The sequence below is a fragment of the Otolemur garnettii genome, unplaced genomic scaffold (assembly GCF_000181295.1).
Source record: "Otolemur garnettii isolate 467f Iridium unplaced genomic scaffold, OtoGar3 scaffold00002, whole genome shotgun sequence".
NCBI classification, from domain to species: Eukaryota; Metazoa; Chordata; class Mammalia; order Primates; family Galagidae; genus Otolemur; species Otolemur garnettii.
This window is the reverse complement of record NW_003852397.1, coordinates 53588684-53608723: the sequence shown is the minus strand read 5'-3', so window position 1 is coordinate 53608723 and position 20040 is coordinate 53588684. Positions and strand designations below refer to the sequence as shown.

General features: G+C 40.4%; 1 protein-coding gene across 1 annotated transcript in view; it reads left to right on the top strand.

Moving 5' to 3' along the window:
• The window catches only part of TRANK1 (tetratricopeptide repeat and ankyrin repeat containing 1), a 102228-nt gene that overhangs the window by 34529 nt on the left and 47659 nt on the right, over window positions 1-20040 (top strand). Inside the window, exons 9-11 of the mRNA XM_023513146.1 lie at window positions 11200-11454; window positions 13639-13815; window positions 14442-17410. Coding sequence (XP_023368914.1) covers window positions 11200-11454; window positions 13639-13815; window positions 14442-17410 — 3401 coding nt within the window. The remainder of the gene's footprint in view (window positions 1-11199; window positions 11455-13638; window positions 13816-14441; window positions 17411-20040) is intronic.

Below are 20040 nucleotides of genomic sequence, written 5' to 3'. Positions count from 1 at the left end.
CCACCTTAGGTGTACGTGGCTGGCGCCTTAGCCGGTTGAGCTACAGGCGCCAAGCCCCATGTTTAGTTTTTAAATGATATTTTAGGGAACTGTGATTTCTTCTGTGAGGTAATATACTTAATAAGATTTTGTTAAGTACTTTCTGAAATTATGTATGTAATCCTGGTTTCAGAATGGTTTCCACAAATTGAGAAATCAAAAGTAAGCAGGTTACTTTGCCAGTGAATTTCCAATTTTTAAAATAACAAAGGACCAGTAGTTAGTGGTAGAAAATGGATAATTTGCTTGTAAAATTATCTTTTATTAATTTTAATCTAAATCTTTAAAATACTGCGAGTATCTTTGGCATGAATCATTTTTGTTTAGTTTGTAAAATTTTGATCTTTTTTGTTTTGTTTTCTTGTATGGTAGAATCTTTGGAAGTCTGTTAATCCTAAAAAACACCTTATATTCTGAGATAGGGTTCTTGCTCTCCCTTCCACTCTTGCTTTTTTACCAGTCAAATCTGAAGTCTGAGTTTAGAACCAAGAGAACGGATTCTGTAGAATCTCAGCTTGTCCCCTTTTTACTCATTAGAGTTTAGCTGCACTTGCTTGGGAGAAAAGCATGCAGGTGAGAAGTATGAAGGCTTGCTGTTCAACTCACGGGGGAGCCTCTGATGGCAGTGTATGCAGTTCAAGCCTAAAACCCCTGATACTTGTTGAATGTTTGATTACTTTAAAGTTTCCTAGACTATTGACCACAGAGATTTACTTGCCACTCTAGAGGCTAGTAAGCCTACAGAGAAACATTGAGTTAACAGTGAAACTAATAAAAATCTAAAAAGAAGAGGATGACAGTTAATCAGGGGTGGCTAGTAAGGTAGAATCTTTCTGTAGTTCCTAAAATACTCCCAGCAATGGAACCCTCATAGAAGTCAATTTCTAAATATGATCTCTGTATGCAATGATCTCTGAATGGAATTATGTACTGAATATCACTGTTCCTTTATACATACATAGGCTTGTATGTATATGCATATATTTTATGTATATGCATATGCATATATTTTATTTTTCAGATTTTATTAGTTGCATAAGCTTTAAAACCTAAGATGGAGTTGGGGGATCTTTTTAGACAGCTCTATGCAATATAATTTTCTGAGATGATAGAATATTCTATACCTACTCTGATATAATAGTTGTTATTCACATGTAGCTGTTAAACAGTCGAAATGTGTACTTCTATGGCTTGTGCATCTGAAGAACTGAAATTTTAATTTCATGTAATTAAGTTAGTGGCCACTGTATGGGACAGCGTAGTTTTTATTTTTTATTATTTATTGTTTTGATGGTGTAGTTTTTAGACCTATCCGCCCCAAATGCCTTTCTATCCAGAGTAGTAGTTGAGAAGACAGTAGAAAAGTTGAAGGAGAGGGCCCTGTGCCATGGGAATAGATAATAAAGATGGATCTACTTTTTTTGTGTGTGTAGAGACAGAGTCTCACTACATTTCTCAGGCTGGTCTTAAATTCTGGCCTCAAGCAATCCTTTTGCTTTGGCCTCCCATAAGTGCTGAGATTATAGCAGCAATTCTCAACTTGTGGGTCATGACCCCTTTTTAATGATGAAAATACATTGCAGCATTAGGAAGGTTGAGAAACACTGGGTTATAGGCATATGCCACAGTGCGCAGCTTCTACTTTGTTTTTGTGAACGTTAATCCCTCCCCATCCTCATCCATTAAAGGAATCCATGAAAGCATTATTTTTAGGAAGAGGTGCTACTAGGGGGTTTGTACCTTTGTTTCTGACCAAATAATCTGATCTGATGATTTTTTTTTTTTTTTTAACATCCTTGGTTCTGAGTAAAGCACCATTAGGTCATGGGGTTATTTTGTATCCAGGTGAATGAACATTACAATTTATAGACTAGGATAAAAGATGCTTTCTCCCATGATTCTTCCTCAAGGTAGATGTATCCCATTTTGCTGATAACAGTGGTGCTGATCTTTTTGGATAGGACTACTTTTGACTTCTAGATGAGAAAGCCTAAGAAATGAACAGTCTTGTTGAAACCAGTGCTTCCCCAAGTTTAACATGCATGCAAATCATTTGGGAGCTTTTTAAAATGTACATTTGATGCAGCAGGTTCAGGGTGAGACCTTAGATTAGGCATTTCTTACCAACTGCCAGGGGATGCCAGAACCACTTTAGGAGCAACATTTTAATCCTGAATAGCCAAGATTATAAACTATCTTAAACTGTCTTTCATGGTCACCACCAGATGGCAATATGTCCACTTTCTCTAATTGCTGACAAGGTTGCTATTCAGCATGTTCCTTAGGACCAAGAAAAGCAAGATTGGAGCCTTTGCTTTTTTCACAATTGTGATCTTTTTTCTGATTTACTAGTACTTGGCCTTTCCCAGCAGCCCCAAATCCAGGCCTCCAAATCCCTTTCTTTGGGCCCCCAATGAGGAGCTAGCTGCTTTCTGCTCTGTGCTCAGCACCAGGACATGCTCATTTTCAGTGAATGCAGGCATAGGGTATTGACTTATAGGATGTTCATCATGTTTTTTCCTTTTTTATAAAACCAGAATTTTTATTTTTTAAGAAAATTTATGAAATGTAAGAAAGAAATTCTCTATCAAACCACCTCCCATAAAAATTAATATATTTGTGACTTTGGCAATTTAGCCTTATTACATGCATTTAGACTTACACATTTTTATTTTCTTTTATAGAAATGGAATGAGTATATAAATGTAATTAGTCTTGAAAGGAAAATTTGGGGCATAAATGAGATCTCTTGTTTTGAAATGATTTGTTTCTATTTTGTACGACTTCCAAGCACTTTTGCAACTTCAGAAGATCTTGTTTTTATTTTTTTAAGATAGGGAGTCTCACTCTGTCACTCAGAGTGCACTGGTATAATCATAGCTTATTGTAGCCACGAACTCCTGGCCTCAGGCAATCATCCCACCTCAGCCTCCTTAGTAGCTGGGACTATAGGTGCATGCAACCATGTCTAGCTAGATCTTTTTAATTTTTAATTTCAGATATGTTTATATATACAGTAACTTAAGTTCTTCTAAAAAGATGTCTTGGTAGTTGGAAACTACAACTTTCAGCAAAATTGACACACATAATGAAACAAGTTTTACAATAGACTAATTCATATAATAAATAAGAGTTAAGTTCCTAAAGCATATTGCCCATCACAGAAACATCATCCAGCTTATAAAGACCAAAATAATGCTAATATTAAACATTGGAAAAAATGTGACCTATCCATAATTTAAGAAAGATTGATACAAACAAGATAATTATTTACCCAATTATTCCAATTTAGGGTTATAGGTGGTTAGAGCTTCTACCAGCAGCTAAGAGTACCAGGCAGGAAGCAGCCCTGGATAGGACATTATCCCTTTGCAGGGCACACACAACCTCACACTCACACTGGCACAACTGAGACATGACATTTCACCTAACATGCACATCTTTGGGATGTGAGAGGAAACCAAAGTACCCAGAGAAAACTCATGCAGATTAAGAGAGTACATCTAAACTCCATACAGACAGTGGCCCTGGTGGAAATCGATTTTTGTTCCCTCTCATCAGTGTTTATAATGAGGACATTGAGCACAAAATACTTGGAGGGCCAGTTATTTGCGGAATGTTATTCCAGATACATCCAGAATGGCTAAATAAAGCTAATTAACATATCAGTTACCTCACATACTTGACATTTTATTGTGGCAAGAACATTTAGGATCTACTTAGATATTTTTTATTTTATTTTATTTCTTATAGCATAACTGTGTACATTAATGCAATCATGGGGTACAGTGTGCTATTTTCATATACATTTTGAAATACTCTCATCAAACTGGTCAATATAACCTTTATGTCATTTTCCTAGTTATTGAGTTAAAATGTTCATGCTCTGCTTTTAGAAAGATTCACTTGTACCCTTGTAAGATAAACCATAGAGGTGACCCCACCAATCTCCCTCCCTCCCCCATCCATCCCCCTCACCTCCCCCTCCTACCCCCTTTCCCGTATTCTAAGGTTATAATTAGGTTATGACATTCCTATAAAAGTTACTTAGCAATTTTTAAGAATACAAGACATTGTTATTAACTGTAGTCACCATGTTCATAAAATCTCTTGAGCTTATTCCTGTTTAACGGAAATTTTGTATTCTTTGACCCAGTTATTGATTCTCTGTGTTTCCTAACCCCTGGTAACCACCATACTAGTTTCTATTTGTGTAAATTCAACTTTCTTTTTCAATTCCACATATAAGTAAGATTTTGTGGTATTTGTCTTTCTGCACCTGGCTCAGTTGACTTAGCATAATGTCCTATAGGCTCATCCATGTTGTAACAGATCAAAGGATTTCCTTCTTTTTAAAGGCTGCATAGTATTTCACTGTTATATAAACTCATTTTTTTTATCCATTCATCCATTGATGGATATGTATGTTGATTCCATACCTTGACTGTTGTGAACAATCCTGCACTGTACATGGGAATGCAAATATCTCTTTAACATACTGATTTCATTTCCTTTCAATTTTTACTGTTTTAAAAACATGGTGAAATTATGTTAAAGACACACAAGCTAAGTCTTTTCTGTTTGCATGCTTTCTAGCCTTCACTCAGGAGTCTGAATGTGTTAATAGAAAGACTGCTTAGAAAATAGGACTTCTTCCCTCACATACGCATATTCATTCATCCTGAGGCAGTTCAGAAACACCAGTTCACCTAATATGCACGTCTTTGGGATGTAGAAGGAAACCATAGTACCTACTTACAAACATGAGGAGAATATCCAAACTCTACACAGTGGCTCTTGCTGGGAATTGATTTCTTTTCTCATAAATATTATAACAAGATGGCATTGAATGAAATGTTATTTGAGGACCTGCTATATTTGCTAAGTAGGATCATTATAGAAAATTTGTAAAAATAATTTTATATAAATACAAAAATTTATTGTAATTGCACTTTTGCATGTTTTTATTTAGTCTTTTGTTGTTTAGTACTTACATAGTCATGTTTTGAAAAACTGTGATTATAATGTGTAAGGAACTTTGTAGCCTGTTTCTTTTGTCTTTTAATAAGCTTACAGGAAATTTAGAAAAATAGCCAGAAAACTTTAGTGAAATAAACAAGTCACTCACAGCCTTACTACCCAGGGATATGATTTGTCAGTATTTAGTTATGCTATCATTCTCTGATTTCTTTCCTGAAGTTTGGAGCTGTCTCTGATCTGTAACTGTCTTCTTTACTAGTCTGAACCATGTAATCACATATTTATTATACAGTTACATCTAATTGTCTCTCTTCTTGTGCTTGGCACTTTTCTATTCACTTTCATATAACTTTTATACTAAATTAATTTTCCTGAGGGAAGAATGATGTTTCTGAAAAGCCTTTAGCGGCATGGTGCAGGGAGACAAGCAGCAAGTTTCCATCAGCTTGATATTGAAGGAACTTCCTCCTTTACCAAGAATCCTATTTTTTTCTGAATTTTCATTGTTTTTTTGTGTCTTCATAGTTATTTTAGGATGAAGGTAGGAGGGCAAAAACCAGGAGTATAAACCAGATAGTGTTATACCACACACATTTTTCATCTCAGAGTGAGCTTCCAGCTAAGGTGATGTAGGTCTTCCTTTGCCATTTTCTCTTTGAAGGTTGGTGCTACAGTGGATCCTGTTTCTGCCTGGTACCTGAAGCTCTCTTGATTAGAGAGGGAAATGAATATTTGCCCTGGAAGTAGATACGTGTATGTTTTGGCTCTTTGACTCGATTTGTTGAAAGGTGATCAGGTGTGTGTCAGAGGATGTGGAAGATAATGTTGGAGCTCTTTCTGGATTTCTTTGTATTCCTTTTACCATTTTTGTGTGCTCCCTCATATTGGTGTGCCTTCACTTTGAAAAGTCAGTACCTAAGGCTCGTTCTCAAGAGAATTTCTTTGGGCTTATGGAGCCAGTTTTGCTCATGCTTCTTATAACCAGAAGTGCCTGGGGATTTATATCCTCCCAAAGCAGACTATGGTTAGTGACTGATAGATGGGCATCCACATGAAAGCCCATTTTCTTTGCCTTGCATGGAGACAAATGAAGTGTAACTCACAATCCAGAACTTCCCTATGGGATTATGCTGAGGTCACCCTCTGTGGGAATTTGCTTGATTGTATATCCTTGCTTGGCTTCCTCCTCCACCCCTATCCTGTTTACCCTTACTGGTCTTCCTCTTTAATAAACTACTTTCGAACAACCCTCTGACTCAGGCTTTGCTGCTGGGGAACCTGAATAAAAATAGGATACTTTAAATTTCTTTCCCATTTTCAAAAGTCCATCTCTTTTAAAGTGTTGCCACTCTGGTGGACCATGACATTGAATGTTCATTATTCTCTTCACAACTGTGATAGCCCTTCTACTACTGTGAGCCAGGCCCTTTTCATTTGGTATGAAAACAAAAGCTCAGTTTTGCTTCCCTATCTGTTCAGTAAGATTCCATTTTAACTAAGAATATTTTTTGAGTGAATAATCTGATGCCAAATAAAAATTTGTCTTTTCAAAAACACTTTATCAGTAGGTATTTTCTCATCATGACTACTTTCTTAAATGCTTTGAACCAAGGGGATATTGGCATTTCTTTGTTGACCAGAGAGATGGCTCCTTACTTAACTTGACATTTTCTACTTGTCATTAAGAGGTAGAAGTTTGGGTGGCTGGCATCTAGTTCGGTGTTGCTGTTGCACTAAGCTGTCTTCTTGCTGTCATTCCTTGACTTGTTATATTAATTGTCTTACTGCTGAGCAACAAAGTAACCCCAAAATTTAGTGGCTTAAAACAACAAACATTTATTTAGCTCATGATCCTGCAGGTCAGCAATTTTGTCTGGGCAGTAATGGCCTTAACTGAACTCTTGCAAGTGTCTACAGTATTTGCTGGGTTCTTTTACATCTGTGCAGTCTCAGTTTGGACAACAAGGTTGATTCTTCTTTGTTCTACGTTGTCTATTATGTTTCAGCAAGCTAGCTTGGACTTACATGGCAGAGGACAGTTTCTCAAGAGAGCCAATGGAACTGAACAATGCTTCTTGGCACAAAAAAGTCACATCTACTTCATTCCATTGCTCATCACAAGTCATGAAGCCAGGGCAGAATCAAGGGAGGGCTGAGGGAAGTGGGGTGGGCCCCGCTTCTTGATGGATGTGGATACTTGGAGGGGTTAAGAATTGTGGCTATTTTTGTGATCTATTGCAGCTGCATTTTCTGTATTCAGAAGCATCACCTGGTGCTGTTTTGTAGGACTCAGCAATGACAATGGGCCTATTAGTGAGAGTGACATTTTCAGGAAGGCCTTGGAACAGCTGGTGCTGTACATGAACTCAGGAAACCAGTTATTGCATAAAAACTTTCTGAAGTAGGAGGTAGTTCAGAGGTTCTTGTATCTCCTTTCTTCTCTGCAAGGTAATTTTTCCCTCAATATTCAGTTGTGTTAAAGATGATGGTTTATGGCCATTACTACTGTTTTTTAATATCTTTTTAAAAATTAATTTTCTTTAAATAAAAGTAATGACAACCATCTTTATTATACTTAGGGTTGTGAAAATAATACCTGATTCATTGGTATTTGGTAAAAATCTCATATGAGCCCACAAGATGGAAATACTACTTCTTGAATATCCTTGTGTTTTATGGTCTGTGTTTCCATGCTCTCATTTTTCTAGGGTATTGTGCATGTTGGTATGGGTTCTTCTTTCTCTCACTTTGGTTAGGTTACTTTACTATTTCCTCTCTATTCCATACTCTTTGTATCTTATACTGATGTTCTTTTCCCCAACTCTTTGTTGAGTGGGTCTCTAATACACCAAACTCTTCTTTTTTTTTTTCTCTACTTTTCTCTCCTCTTTGTGTCCTTAATTGGCCATAGGGTTGGATATTTTAGAACTGTTTCTACTGGAAGTGACAGACTCAAATGGCTGCAAAAGTAACTTTTTTGACTGTTATAATAGAAATGCCAGAGCTGGCTTGAGGTACAGCTAGCTTCAGGTATCTAAACCGATGTCACAAGGACATATTATCTCCCATCTTTCGACTGAGTTGTTCTCTGGTTGGCATACATCTCAGATTCTCTGTTGAGATGAGATTAAGATTCTAATTTATGACTTCTCCAACATTTCCAGACTTGTGGCTCCATCTCTTAGTGGTTTGAGCAAACATCGTAGGCTTCATTTTTGATTACATTGTGTACCAGTGAACCAATACCTATGGTCTTAGAATTGAAGCCAGTAAATGCTATACCATCATGGCAATTCAGATTAAGTAGTTAGAAGATCAGTTGAGAAATCCCCCAATCAAAATTAAATGCCATAAATGTGGGAAGCTAGACCATATGAGAGGAGAGTGTTGTAAAGGTAAAAAATAGTAGACCACCAGGAGTTTGCTCCAGGTGTAAGAAGGGACATTGTTGGGCAGATGAATGCTGCTCTCAATTTGGTAAGAATGGAACACCCTTATTGTAGGGAAATTATCAGTCAGGCCCAATTTTTTACCGGGACCCACTAGTAAAAAATACAAATACAGAAAGTAAAACAACACAGTTTCTAGAACACCTTCATTTCAAACTATTTTTTGGTAAAATCATCATTTCAAACTATAATAGAAAATTCATTCAACTTTCTGCCAAGGGAGGATCCTGCCTGCAGTGTGCTGTACATTTGGCACCCCAGAGACAAAGATGGGGAAATTAAACCAGACCAATAAATGACAATGGAGGAAAATTAGATAAATTGGATTCTTCTTCTTTCTTTAATTAAATTATTTCTTTACTTATATGGCCCAGAATGCCCCCCTAAATTGAAACCAAATTATTTTTTGTGTATATGACTATCTTGCATCTATGGTTAGCGTACCTCTTGGCGGCTTGTACCAGGAAGGGCGTCCCACCTGAGAGCTGGGATGCGGACTGCAGGAGCAAAAAGACACTTGGGAGTTAGTGAAGTGACAAGGAATAACAAAGGGTAATGCAAAACTGGACGAGTGAACCTTTGAACTGTGTAGGGACACTCCATTTGAAAAAAGATCTGGATTCAACTAGCAAAGGAAAAACTCCACAAGAAAAGTAGTGTCTTTGTTCGCTAGCAGCTAAAGGCAGAAGGAGCAAAAGGCAGTATATTGCTCACCAACTAGAAGCAGCAAGGGGCAGTGAAAGCAATGGGATCTTTGCTACCAAGGACCCCAAGAAAAGTGGGACTGTTGGTTGCCTGCTACTGGCAGAGGTAGCAAAAGGTGGTAAATGCAATAAGATCCTTGCTAGCAAAGGCCTTGAGAAAAGCAGGACCTTTGTTTAAAGCGGTAGGATCTTTGCTACCAGGGACTGCAAGAAAAGCAGGACCAAGAAAAGCAGGACTGTTGGTCGCCAGTTACTGGTGGAGGTGGCAAGAGGTGGTAAATGCAGTAAGATCCTCGCCATCAAAGACCGCAGGAAAAGCGGGACCTTTGTTCATCTGTTAAATTGTAAATTCTCTCAAAGATTTTCTCTGTTTGAAAGACCTTTACAGAAATTAACATTATAATCACCGTCTTTTCCCTAGCTGCACTGGGCTCCACCACTTAGCCCCTACCTGGAATTCTGAATTTTGCTTAAGTACTCTGTTCTTTTTGCCTAGCAAGAGAAAGGGCTATTCAACAAGAACAACTGTCTTTGCTATACTGGAAACCATTTTAAGATGCACAAAAAAGGGAGAATATGTAGCACATCGTATAGCTTCATGGGAATGAAAAGCAAGAGCTAAACTTGGATCTCTCTGTAATTATAAGAAACACTGGTAACATCTAGGTAATATAACACCTTGGTGATAAGGGCATGGGGAAGGGATTTGGCTCTTCTTAATACAAGAGCAAGTGAAATGAGAACATCAGTGATTGGCATTGTCAACACCTGTGGTGCAAGTAGCCATGGGATCATGTCTATAAGTAGCTGTAGGAGAAGTCAGTTGGGGGGTGGGGGGGTCCGTCTTTGAGGGAGAAAAAAAGTCTTAAAAGGAGAGTGAATCTTAGCAGTCTTTTTAGAAGGGCCTTGGGCAGAGGCCCTCCCAGCAGGAGGAACGAAAGAGTCAGAGTGAGCGAGTCCATGAAAGAATGCTCTCTCTCTCCCTTCTGCTAAAGCAAATAGCCCTCAGGCACCTAAGGGGAGTTGTTCCCAAGCAAGGTAGCACAGTGGTCCGTGTCCGGACAGTAACCTAGGCCAGGCCTGGAGACCTGGTCAGTCCCAGGCCCTGACAGGCATCCTACAGTTTTATTTGTTAAATTTGGCCATCTACTTGTTGAAGACTTATTTAAAAAGTTTTCCACCCTGAAGACTCACTAGCATTATGAAATACGATGACCATTGTTCTGTCTCTAGACATCAAAGATCAGATGGAAACATATAGTGTGATTAAAAAGTTAACAATTGAGGGTTAAGCTGTACTTTAACTATTATCCTACAACTCTTGACTGAAAAGAAATTTCTTTTTTTTTTTTTTTAAAGACAGAGTCTCAAGCTGTCACCCTGGGTAGAGTATGTGGCATCATAGCTCACAGCAACCTCAAACTCTTGGGCTTAAGTGATTCTCTTGCCTCAGCCTCCCAAGTAGCTGGGACTACAGGCACCTGCCACAACACCCTGCTAGTTTTTGGTTGTAGTTGTCATTAATGTTTGGCAGGCCTGGGCTAGATTCGAACCCACCAGCTCCCATGTATGTGGCTGGCACCCTAGCCACTGAGCTACAAGCACTGACCCATTGACTTTTTAATTATTCTGTAGTTTCTCCTGCATTTCTATGTTTATTAAGCAGGACCCACTGTCAATATGATACAAAATTTAAGCCAGGCTTTTACCCTTTTGATCTCAGTAGACTGCCCTGAACTCAGATATTCTGCCTTAAGGCACAATCATTCTTTTGTCTTCTGGTCAAGGCTCTGTACTCTTTATAGGGCATTTCATTTCTAACTTTCTCAAGAAGTCTGAAGGTTGGTGCTTACACCAGTGTTTACAAGTGGTTATGTAACATGCCCAAAGTAATTATTTCTTTCTAGTTTCCCCAGTTCTTAAAAATACTGACCTGTAATCCATATTAATTACATATGGATGTAGTTAAGGGAAGAAGAGAAATAATACTTACATTTTTGAAATGTGGTTTATTCTTATTTTTAAAGAAATTCCTCCTGACCTAGTCTGTGACATTAATCGAGACTGTGCCAACACCTTCATTAAGTTCTTACTGGAAAAACAGAAATGGCCTGAAGTGCTTCTGTTACTGACCCGCAAAGTAAGTGGGGAGCCACCACTTGGAGACTGCCTCATCCAAGATTGCAGCTTCTCAGACCTAGACATCTGTACCATCATCCCTCACCTCAGTGCCTGGGACCAGCGGAAGACTCAGCTCCTGGGATGCCTGATAGACTGTGGAGGTAAGAATGACTAAGTCATAAGCATTGGAGAATGGTCTAAATTGTCCAGATGGGGAAGTCCAGGCCACTGCCTGCCTTTCGCTTGATTTTGGAGATATCACAACATCTATCTCATTCTTACACCTATATCTTCTCTTCTTGTTTTGAAATAGTAATGGAGTTTACTGCTCCATAAGTGAGTTGCTCCATAGGAACTCTGCATGTTTATGAATTCCAGTTATCCCCAATCCCTTTTCTTTTGTGTGGGGAAATCAGGTACGTGGCTCTAATTCAGCCTACAGTGGCCATCTCCTCCTAACCTCTGGCTAGACTTTTCCCTGTCGGGGATATGCTGTGTGGATTTTGTCAACTCTTGTGGTATTCTTTTCTAATCAATGGATTAGGATTTTAGATGCTTGATTTTAAAGAAACAGCCAAATAATTGGTGGGCAGAAGCATCTGCTGCTTTAATCAGAACAATCACACATAGCTGGAAGTGTGTCTGGAGTGTAAAGACATCTTGCTGGATTGGGTTTCGTTTTTCAACTAATTAGAAACACCAGCCTTCTCCCACCCCATCCCTCACACTTCAGTAATGCCATTACTAACTGTGTGGCCCTAGGCATACTAGTTATGCCTTTATCTCCTCATTTGTAAAATAGGAATCATGGTAGGCCATCTTTCTTACAGCTGTTTTGAATAGCAAATGAGTTAATATATGCAGGATTTTGAAAGAGTACCTTAGCTGTGTGGTTTTCTGTTTGCTCTGCCCTGGAAGGGGAAAGTCCTTTATACAGAGCATCAACGTGCTGGTTCTCAGCCCTTGAAGTGCCATACACAGTGCAAAGCCTTTAAGCGTCGCTTCTTCTACCCATAGTTTTCAGATGGTAGATGAGGTAGCATCTTTAATTTATTTCTTTAAACCCCTTCCCTGTGATGGCAGACCAGTGAGACTATCTATCTGTCATCCAAGCTAATCAATGGAGAAGTAGTTGCCAGATCAACAACTTCATTGTATTTACAGAAAAACCAGCAATTCTGAAGAGCACCAAGGATATCTCCTTAAAGAACTGCTCTGCTCTCCAGTTTTCCTTTGTCAGTTGTGTACTTTGACAACAAGGGCTAAAATTAGCCATGTTATCAATCACCATAATATACATTTGACGGACCCTCCCCATAGGTTTCAAGGTTACAAAACATTCCTGTTTTCAAAAATGTTTATATCTTCAAAGCAAAGTACTTTTATTCTAGACTAACTTTATAGCTAGTCAATACTTTGCACTATCCCAGGTGCACAAAGTGTACTGGGTCCTTGACTGGCTCCATGGGCTTGGTGCATCCAGTCTTCTATCTTTATCTATGACAGAAAGCCTTGTAAGTGAATAAACAACTCTAGATGGAAGCATATGGGCCCATCCAGCCCTGTCAGGGCTTGTCCAGCCACTCCCTATGTATAATGGCTATTTTGGATAATAGTGGCCGTGATCACTTATATGGCAAGGTACTTCCTTTCCTTGGAAACCTCAGCTGTCATGGAATTCTGTTTTATTCCTTGATTTATCAAGCATTTATAGAGCACATCACAGGATCAGGGGCTAGGAACCACAGAGGTGAATACACAGCTGCTGGGCATGTGCTGGAGGGCTGCAGATCAGCAGTGGGAGGGTCTGCCTTCTGGTGAAGGTCCGGGGACCTCAGAGCAGAGTGGTTGTGTGGATTGAGGACTAGGAAGGTGATGTGGGGTGGAAGAGGTGCCAGGAAAGATTGCAGTTGAGGGAGGAGTTTAGTAGAGCAAGGGGTGTAGGAAGTGTAGTCATACCACTTGGGTGTCAGGTATAGTGTTAGGCAAGTATTGGTGTTTCACTTGTTCTTGGACAGAACAATTCTTACTCCATAGAAGTGCTGGTGGTTGGAACTATGCTTCTCTGGTAGGACAAGATGGGGAGGTGGGGAGGTGGAGAGGTGGGGGGGGGGACCACAGCCTACAGTCAGGGTACTGAAAGATCTGGGCTTTTACCTGAGGGCTCTGAGAAACCTTTGTCTCCCAGAAAGTGTGGTGGTCAGAGTATCTTGGAAGATAGGTCTGTATCAACTCTTCTCTTATAACTTAATTGTTAAAGTGACCCCTCCCTCATCAAATGAACCAGGCTGTGCCTGCCCACAAGAGTGTAGCTTACAGTGCCCTTCCCTTCTGTCCTTGCCTAGCCTTGCCTGAGGGTCTCCAGGAGAGTCAGGAGAGACCACTTGTTATGTGCCTGAAACACAAGGACTTTGAGTTGGCTTTTCTTCTCCTGACCAAGGGTGCAGACCCCCGTGGTATTTCTCTCACAGAAGGTGATACTCCTTTGCATGCAGCACTCCATATCTTTCTAGATATTAAAGGTAAGTATGTGTTTTTTAAGTGATGTTTTCCTTAAGGGGGAAGCTGGATATTAGAACTGATGCTGTGTTTTTTGGCCTTTCCTTTGGTGAAAACAAATGATCTGAAAAAGGCCTATATCTCCTGGCCTTTATCCATATTGTGTTGGGAAGAAGTGACCATCATGATGAATGGTCAGGGTGTGTTGATTGAGAATTCTTAAGTTCCAAAGTTGGCTGTTGCTGGCAGACAAATACTTTTCATTTACAACATCTTCAAGTGTCCTGAGAGAAAGGATCTTGTGAGAATATTATAAGGTTATTTCAGGAGGTACTATTGACATTTGGGCTGGATAATTCTTTGTGGTAAGAGGCCATCTTGTGTACTGTAGGATATTTAGCAGCATGCCTGTTCTCTATCTACTATCTTTCAATGATACCACCCTGGTTATAACAATCAGAGATGTTTTCAGACATTGCTAAATGTCCCCTGGGGAGCATGTCATCCTTGGTTGAGAACCACTGGGTTATTTAATGTGGATCAAGTGTTTTGGGAGTCCAGTATTCTGAGATTCCACAAGCTGGCATGTCTCTGCTATCCACCAAGAAGAGTGGCTCAACACTCACGGGGTTTTGTTTGTGTTTTTCAGCTGACATCGGTTTTAGCTTTCTCAGTCATCTGTTGGATCTGTTCTGGTCCAACCCCACTGAATTTGACTACCTCAACCCCAACATCCAGGATAGCAATGGAAATACTCTGATGCACATCATCTTTCAGAAAGGCATGCTAAGACGCATGAAGAAGCTGATAGACCTGCTGGTAAAGTTTGACATCAATTTCAACCTGAAGAACAAAGAAGGCAAAGATGCCCGACACCGGATTAAGAAAACTGACTCTCTGCTTTTGGCCTGGAACAAAGCTCTGACAGAGAATAGGCGGAGAAGTCGGCAGGACTCTGCCGCCCACCCAGGGAAACCCCCAAGGTCTGCTGCCTCTGGTCATACATCTCAGCTCAAATCTCAGAGTTCATTCAAGTCACTGCCTTGCAGCACCACTGCCAGAAGTTTGTGTGAAGGAAGTGCAGTCCCTGATAGCTGGGAGACTCTTCCAGATGCCCAGGTGACCAGGCAGGAGTCCAGGGTCATCAGACCACGCTCTCTGAGAGAGCGCCTAGTGCAGGACATCACAGTTTTGATTCAGCAGGTTGAAGTGGATAAATCTCTCCCAGAGGACTGTCCCCAGAGCTCTGAGCCCCAAGAGGCAGTAGTTGGCACAGAAGGAAAGAAAGATGAGCTCCAGCAAACCTTGGGTGCTGGAGGCTCTGACTGTGGTGGGAAAAAGCCTGCCATCCCTGAGGCAGGAGAAAGACATGCTCAGGCTGGCATTAGGGCCTCACAACTTGCTCCTCCTGGTGACAGAGGGAAGGAGGGCAGCAATGATGAGGATGACTGGAGCATGCAGGAGATTGAGGCTTGCCTCCAGGACTTTGACAGTATGACCTGGGAGATTGAGTGTACTTCAGAAATGCTGAAGAAGCTGTCTAGTAAGGTAATGACCAAGGTCATAAAGAAGAAAATTATCCTTGCCATTCAGCAGCTAGGGAATGGTGAGTGGACCCAGGGCCTACAGAAACGATTGAAGCACCTAAAAGGAAACATCCAGCTTTTTGAAGCTAAGCTGGACAAAGGAGCACGGATGCTATGGGAACTTGCCATTGACTTCTCACCTCGCTGCAGTGAGAACCCAGAGAAAATCATCAACACAGAGTGGAACACATACTCCATGGAGAAGTCAGGCCGAGTCTACACAGAAATCATCCGGATTTGGGACATTGTTTTAGATCATTGCAAACTGGCAGATTCCATCAAGGCCATTTGCAGTGCCTATAACCGGGGCTTGTCCTGTGTCCTGAGGAAGAAGCTGAAAGGTATCAACAAAGGCCAGGTATCAGCTAATATGAAAATCCAAAAGCGTATACCCCGCTGCTATGTGGAGGACACAGAGGCAGAGAAGAGCATGGAGCACGTTGATCCCGAGTACTTTCCTCCGGCCAGTGCCGTGGAGACAGAATATAACATCATGAAGTTCCACAGCTTCAGCACCAATATGGCCTTCAATATTCTCAATGACATGACAGCGACAGTGGAGTACCCCTTCCGGGTGGGTGAGCTAGAGTATGCAGTGATCGACCTCAATCCCAGGCCGTTAGAGCCCATCATCCTCATTGGGCGGAGTGGCACTGGCAAGACAACCTGTTGTCTATACCGGTTGTGGAAAAAATTCCATGCTTACTGGGAAAAGGCTGAGCAGGCAGGAAGCCCATTACTGGCCAAACAGATATGGCCAAAGAGAAGGTTGGAAGTGGAACCTGGAAAAGAGGGTCCAAGTGGGGAGGAGGAAAAGGAGAAGGAACAAGATGAGGAAGAGGAAGTTTCCACTGAAGTAGAAACAGTAGACAGCATAGATGAGGAGCAGGAGAATGAAGCTTGTGCGGGGGGAGCTGGGGTGGAGCCAGTGAGGGTCAGCCAAGCAGCAGAACTATGTGCACCAGGACATCCCCACCAGCTGGAGCATTTACGTCAGATCTTTGTGACCAAGAATCACGTCTTGTGCCAGGAGGTACAAAGGAATTTCATTGAGCTTTCCAAATCTACTAAGGCAACAAGTCACTATAAACCACTAGAACCAAACATTCACAAACTCCAGGACCTAAAGGATGAGAACTTTCCTCTATTTGTCACTTCCAAACAGCTGCTTCTCCTGCTTGATGCTTCTCTGCCAAAACCATTTTTTCTGAGAAATGAAGATGGGAGCTTGAAAAGATCCATCGTAGGATGGTCCACACAGGAAGAGTTGACTGTCCCCAACTGGCAAGAGGATGAGGAGGAGGCTGAGGTGGATGGGGACTGTAGTGAAGAAGATAAAGCTGCAGAAATGCATGCAGGTGACAGTGACCCCCGGGTATATGTGACATTTGAGGTGTTTACCAATGAAATATGGCCCAAAATGATCAAAGGGAAGACCTCCTACAACCCTGCACTGATTTGGAAAGAAATAAAATCTTTTTTGAAGGGTTCTTTTGAGGCCCTCAGCTGTCCCCATGGGAGACTCACTGAAGAAGCATATAAGAAATTAGGGAGGAAACGCTCTCCCAATTTCAAGGAAGACCGAAGTGAAATATATAGCCTGTTTTGTGTATATCAGCAAATCAGGTCCCAGAAAGGTTATTTTGATGAAGAAGATGTTCTGTACAACCTATCCTGGAGGCTGTCGAAGCTCAGGGTACTCCCATGGTCCATCCATGAGCTCTATGGTGATGAGATTCAGGACTTCACCCAAGCTGAACTAGCACTGCTGATGAAATGCATCAATGACCCCAATGCAATGTTCCTCACTGGGGACACAGCTCAGAGCATCATGAAGGGTGTGGCCTTCCGTTTCAGTGATCTGCGCTCTCTGTTTCATTACGCAAGCAGAAATAGCATAGATAAGCAATATGCTGTTCGAAAGCCCAAGAAGATACACCAGCTGTACCAGAATTACAGGTCCCACTCAGGTAGGTCCAGGCTTTGGACTTGCCTACTTGGGGATATTTGGGCACACACCTTGGACTACTTTTGAACCTGCAGGTTCTTGTTAGGCTTTTGCAGCTAAAGTAAGGGCAATATTTTAGAGTTTGTTAGTAAATATACTCATGGACAAGCGATGTTATGATTTTGGCCACTACTCATTCCTAAGTTGATAATTCAAGTGATCGTTGGCTAGCCAAGTGATGGTTGGCTAGAAATGGACCTTTAAGTAATTATATCTGAAGGAGCTTGCCATGACATGAAATATTCCTAGGGAACACTTAAACTGCTTGAGAACTTCTGTTAAAAAACTTAGGAAATATCTGCTTGTTCTATATAAAGTAATATACCAGGTGCAAATCATTAATTTTTAAACAGGTTTTCTCTCAAGGAAAATCAAAAGGGATTGGAAGGCAGTAGGCACTAACATACACTCAGGTGCTTTTAATTTGTTTCTCAGTTATGCCTCCTCTTTGAGCCAGGCATCATGGGAAGCAGTTTAGATACAGCACCTGTGCTTAATCTTCACAACCCTACAAGGACATTAGTCCCATTTTACATACAAAGGAGGGAAATGAGGCACAGCGGGTTTAAATAACATGCCAGTGCCAGAGTATTTCCATTATGGTTTATAGATATTAACAAATTCACTACCTATGTCCTACAGATATCCATGAATAATATGGAGTATTATTTTACATATTTAGGAACTTTTAAAAATGGGATCATGCTTGACATAACCTTTTGCAACTGTCTATTTTTGCTTAATGTTTTTGAGATTTCATAAGCATGTTGATAATGAGGAACTCTAGTCCATACAGTGAGATTCACATAACAAAACTCATCCACTTGAAATGCACAACTTAGTAGTTTTTAATATATCCACCAGAATGTGCAACTATCACCATTATTTAATTCCAGAACATTTTCACCACCACCCCCCAACCCCATAACCATAGCAGTCACTATTCATTGCCCCCCTCCTTCCACTCCATGGCAATGACTCATCTTTCTGTTTCTGTGGAGTTTCCTAATGTGGACATATCATATAAGTGGAATCATATAATATGTGGTCTTTTGTGTCTGGTTTCATTTCACTTAGAATAATGTTTTCAAGGTTCATTTATGTTATAGCAGGTATCAGCAGTTCATTACTTTGTGTGGTTAAACTGTCTTTTATTCTTTGAGTGTAGTTATATAAAAAATTACTCATCTAGGTAGATTGCCTGAGCTCACAGTTTTGAGACCAGCCTGAGTAAGAGTGAGATCCCCATCCCTAAAAATAGCTGGGCATTGTGGTGGCGGCTACAATGGCCAGCTTAGGAGGCTGAAGCAAGAGAATTATTTTAGCACCAAAGTCTGAAGTTGTTGTGAGGTATGATGCCACGGCACTCTACCAAGGTTAACAGAGAGAGACTCTGTCTCAAAACAAAAATTACTGTAGTTCCCTGGAAGGATATTTAAGTGGATTCCAGGTTTTCAGTGCAGTGAACAGTTTCATGCCCTCTTCTGATTCTTCCAGTAATGTGGATAGATTTTTGGTCCATGCTAGCTCTTGATGGGGAGGGGACTACAATAGCAGTTCTTAGATTCACCAGTTTCCACTTGTGCTCATGATTGGTTTATATTGTATACTTTTAATAACAGTTGTATTAGATAGTAAAATTTACCTTTACTGTTTGATAATAGCAATGATGACACACAGGCCCATTTCATGGTGTTCTACCTAGACCACTGCATTTTGCCTGGGATTAGGCAAAGGGCACATGGCCTCTAAGAGTAGTGGAGAGACTCAGCAAGATTTGTATTCAATCCAGCTTCAAATCCTGTTACTCGGAAGTATTCATTAACTTTTCAGACCTTGGAATCTATTTGTAAAAGTGTGATTGTCTCATCTGTCTCACTGGGTTGTTCTGAGGATTTGTTGTTGGAACATTAAACAGGATGATTTTTATGAAGGTACCTATTTTATGGTAGGCATTCAGTGAATGTTACTGTAAATGTCACTTAAAAGCTTAGGGAAGAAATGTGACCCAAGGATAAAACTCTCTGGAAAATCTCTCCTGCTCTAAGATTTTCATTATCTCATTTTATTTATTTTTTATGTTTTTCTTTTTTATCTCACATTAGTATGAGGGGACAAATAATTAGTTATGTTGTTTGTGTTTCTTAGGTAAAGTTCAAGTTGTACTTGAGCCCTTCACCCAGGGGTTGTGCTGTATACCCTTACATTATGCACTTTAGCTGAGAGCTTACCAATCCCTCTCCCTTCTCCTTTCCCCCCCTTTATCTCTCCCACCTAATTTGAATTTAATTACATCTTTTGTATTTACCTGGATGGAGTTGAAACACATTCTTCTTAGTAAAGGATCACAAGAATGGAAAAGCAATTATCCAATGTATGCAATACTAATATGAAACCAATAGATAAACAACTGCACACCCACACAAGATAATTGTTCTTCGAGTAATTCTCTCACAGCTAGTTACAGACCTGGTAGAAAAGTGATGGAGGCCTTGGTTGCTGTCCCAAGCTAGCATCCAGCACTACTGTGACCATGGTAATGTTGCTTCCAGTGCTGTAAGCACCAATGAGAAGGGGACAGGGTAATTCTTGTTTTCTTACCATAAACTATATGAGCATCTCTAATTGTTTACATTTCTTTTTTTTTTTTTTTT